This window comes from Otolemur garnettii, unplaced genomic scaffold, assembly GCF_000181295.1.
Source record: "Otolemur garnettii isolate 467f Iridium unplaced genomic scaffold, OtoGar3 scaffold00001, whole genome shotgun sequence".
NCBI classification, from domain to species: domain Eukaryota; kingdom Metazoa; phylum Chordata; class Mammalia; order Primates; family Galagidae; genus Otolemur; species Otolemur garnettii.
In genome coordinates, this window is record NW_003852396.1 from 34,101,311 (window position 1) to 34,105,365 (window position 4,055).

A 4,055-nucleotide genomic window follows, 5' to 3' on the forward strand; every position below is an offset into this window, starting at 1 on the left:
GATGTGTTCCACTGACTACTCTCCTGCAATCAGTGAAGGGGGCAAGGATACCAAAGAAGACTGGTTGCTGGGAGATATGGGGAATCTCGATGGGTTTCTTGTTCAGCTAACTTGGGCTTTGCATTGAAATCTAAGGTAGTTTGACCCTCTTTTTTTCTTTTTCTCCTTAACTTGGGATTAGACTTGTTTTGTGATCTGACTGCTGTGTCAACCTTGATGATTCTCTTCTTTGTTTTTTTCACACAATATTTCCCTGAATAAAAAGCTTATATGTTAAATCTCATCTTGGCATCTGCTGTATAGAACACCTAACTAATACAAATGATCCTGGAAGTGCCACAAATGGTAAGGTCTGGGACTTCCTACATGGTCAGCAGAGTATGCTCTTCTGATTGGTATGTAGGGGGCAGGATAGTGCCTGAAAAGAAGTTGTGGCTCAATTGTTAACTACTTTATGAGAGAAAGTAAATGTTGTGGTAAGTGTAATGATACAGGTATTTGAAGAATATAAAGGAAGAAGTGCCTACAAAAATAGCGAAGTTTATCAATTATGAGATCTTGTTTGATGCTGTGTAGAAGGATAATAGACTCAGAGACATTAATAGACATTCAGTAACTAATTGTGAAGACCAGAGCACCTGAGTGGTGGGACTATGTGTAAGGGCATCACCCATAGTGGAAGAGCAGACACAATTGGGTGGCAGGCTGAAGACATCCTTGTGAGAATCACGGCTCCAGCAATATGTGAACTTTCAACTAAAGTGCTTCTGTCAGGTGTAGAAAACCTGCAGTCTTGAAAACTGGGGAAATGGCATTAAGATCCTGTCAGCTTTTGGCTCAGAGGAGGCCAAGGTGCAATTTTCTTCAATCATCCTGAATCTGGGTTCAGCCGACACCAGCCACCTACACCATGCCACCTGAGTTTGATCCCAAGGAGATCAAAGTCACGTATCTGACTGTATGTGTCATGTATCTGTCATGTTTCCTAAAGTGTGAAAAAAATTGTTTTAATTTAATCAAGTCCAATTTATTTGTTTTTGTTGCTGTTGTGATTGCCATTAGGGTATTTATCATAAATTCTTTGCCTAGGCCAATAACTAGTAAAGATTTTACTACATCTTCTTCTAGAATTCTTACAGTTTCATGCCTTAAATTTAAGTCTTTTAAGTCTTGAATTAATTTTTGTGAGTGATGAGGGATATGGATCCTGTTGTATAACTCTGCATGTGGCTATACCATATTCCCAGCACCATTTGTTAAATAGGGCTTCTTTCCTCCAGTGTATTTTGTTGCCCACCTTTTTCTTTTTTTTAACTTTATTCATTTCCTTTAACTTTCATCTATGTACCCAATTTTGTATCTGTCTTATTATTACACTGTGTAATGAATTCATAGATAACTATATATTTACAGTTGACATAAATAATTAAGCAGAGATTTCACTCATACAATGATTTAAATCATATCAGCAAAGCAATGGTTCATCACAACAATATATGTTGGTTTTCTATATGACCTGATTCACCTTGGAATATCACTTCAGGGACAAAAAGCTACCTACTCACTTATGCTTTTTTATGGTATAATTCCTCATCATAGGTGTCCTTTGAATCAGGAATCTAAGTATAGTTTCTCTTCACAATAAAACCTGTACTATGTATTTCAGCAGTCCTTGAATCCTGTCTACACATCTTATCCTCAGATTCCATCCTTGCTGTCATATGCACTTAGATCACCATAATCATTCTGTTAGTATTGGAAACATGTCCCATTGCCATTGTATTAAAAAAAATTGTTGATGAAAAGTCCAATTGCCTGAAGAGTTAATAAATGTTAAGGTAGCACAAGAAGATAACGGATATCGCACATTCATTTCAATAAGGAGAGATTGGTTAGAAACAAACATGTAGGAATGTGAAGAATTAGAAAATAGAAAAAAGACTGAGGAAAATATAAACTGTCCAGTGAACAAGTAAATATGATATTGGAGCATTTACAGAGCAATTTTGTGGGAGTAGTTGATGAACACAATCACAGACATGAATGACATATGAAGGTATGTGCCATTATGCTGCCTCTGTTAAATAGACATAGAAAGAGATATCTTAGGCTTTCCCTCTTAAAGTTCACACTCAATGAAATGTGTACAAAAACATTGGTCCCTCACGCCAGGCAAAATAAAATCACTCCATGATCTGTTCTTCCCATAGCTCATTTGGAGATGCATCTGGGATTTAGATACTTGGGCAAAGACATCAGTTGTCCTTATTACTCATTTGCTCACATTTTTATTGCTGGGATTCACAGCTTATGAAGCTCCTCTGCAAAGCCATTTGCCCACCTTTTCCCGTATTTCCTTCATCTTTATACCATAGATGAAGGGGTTGAGCATTGAGGGTAGGAGAAGGTAGAGATTGGCAAGGAGAATATGGGCATGAGGTGGAATATTACCACCAATGCGATGGATGATAGAGGAAAAGAGTGCAGGCACGTAAGTGACAAGGATGACAAAGAGATGCGCTGAGCAGGTATTAAGGGCCTTGCAGATGGCATCTCGAGATTTGAGACGCACTACAGCCTGAAGGATGAGGGCATAAGAGAAGCCAATGAGCAGCAGATCAAGTCCCACCACAAGCAGGATCACAAAGAGCCCATATATACGATTAGGTCTGGTGTGGTTACAGGCCATTTTCACCACAGCCATGTGATCACAGTAGCTATGACGAATAACGGTGTGGCAGAATGTCAACTTTTGAGCTAGAAAAGGCATGGGGAGGATAAGAATCACACCCTTAGTTAGAGCCAGCAGTCCCAGGCGTCCAACTAGGGAATGGCTCATAATTGTGTTGTAGCGTAATGGCACACACACAGCCACAAAGCGGTCAAAGGCCATTGCAACGAGTATGGCTGATCGCACCACGGATGCTCCATGGATGAAAAACATCTGGGTGAAACAGGCCTTGGCAGTTATGTCCTGATCATTGAACCAGAAGAGGAAGAGGAGCTTGGGCACCAGAGCCAGGGTGGATATGAGGTCAGCCACCATCAGCAGAGTCAGGAGCAGGTGCATGGGTGTGCGAAGTGTGGGCTCTATGACCACCAGGAAGAGGATAGCACCATTGCCAATGAGGATAGCCAAAAACATGAAGGAGAAAGGAACAGATAGCCATAAGTGCTGTGACTCTAAGCCAGGTATGCCCATCAGAATGAAAGTCATGAAGCTGGAATGGTTGAAGATTAGCATGGTAGAAACGTGGTAGTTGCTTAGGCACCTTCCAGTAAGACATGGGCAGCAGATTGTTTTTATAGGTTTGGGTTCTAATGACTTTCTGAGACAGAGCCTAGAGAAAGATGGCAGAATGACTCCTTAGTATCATTAAATCCACAATATAGTTTAAAGTCTACCTCTAAGTACCTACCTCATTTTTACAATCTTTGCTTTATAAGTCTTTGTGTCTTTTATTTCTGTATAAAGGAAGTTGTAGTGGAACTCTATTCTCACCCTTCCCAGTTCAATACTATACTTCAATATACTTTTGTGAAGTGTGAGTAACTGAAGTAGGAGAAACTGACTTTATCCCAGGAAGATTGGAAGAGCCTGACAGTAGAGCCATGCCCTTCTCATTGAGAAGCTTGTGAAATATATATAAAGGGAGAAAATATACTTCTTACCCCTCATTCCAGGAGTGCAGACGTGTTAGAGGAAATCTTTGGGTTCCTTTGATTTTATTTTTTGTTCCTCTGGGAAAGGTCCACTCTTGGGTAGTGATTCCTTTTCTCCCCCTGGGGCTTTGTGGATTTTTATTTTTGGACAAAATATAAAAGATACAATGTGCCAATAAGGATTATTTGCACAGAAATGATGTATGTGTAACTTATATAATTCTATAGTCGCCTTATATGATGTATAAGTTGACTGACTTCCACTTTCTCCCAGGGTATGCACACTTGCACTTGCTAAACAGTCCTTGGAGGCTTTTGACCTGGCTCATACGTGACTCTCTAACACACTACAGCTGGAATTCATGTGTAAATTTTATTATCTTTAATTATAA

The 4,055-nt window shown here is 39.7% G+C and overlaps 1 protein-coding gene across 1 annotated transcript; it reads right to left on the reverse strand.

The window, feature by feature from the left end:
- Nucleotides 1–2,308: 2,308 nt before the first annotated feature.
- On the reverse strand, nt 2,309–3,244 carry LOC100940652 (putative olfactory receptor 52P1). Its single transcript, XM_003781462.1, has one exon. It carries the CDS (start codon nt 3,242–3,244, stop codon nt 2,309–2,311), a length of 936 nt encoding a protein of 311 aa, XP_003781510.1.
- Between the last annotated feature and the right edge of the window lie 811 nt (nt 3,245–4,055).

Coding starts and splice junctions, on each gene's coding strand:
- LOC100940652 (XM_003781462.1), bottom strand. CDS start 3,244: ATGCTAATCTTCAACCATTCCAGCTTCATGACTTTCATTCTGATGGGC.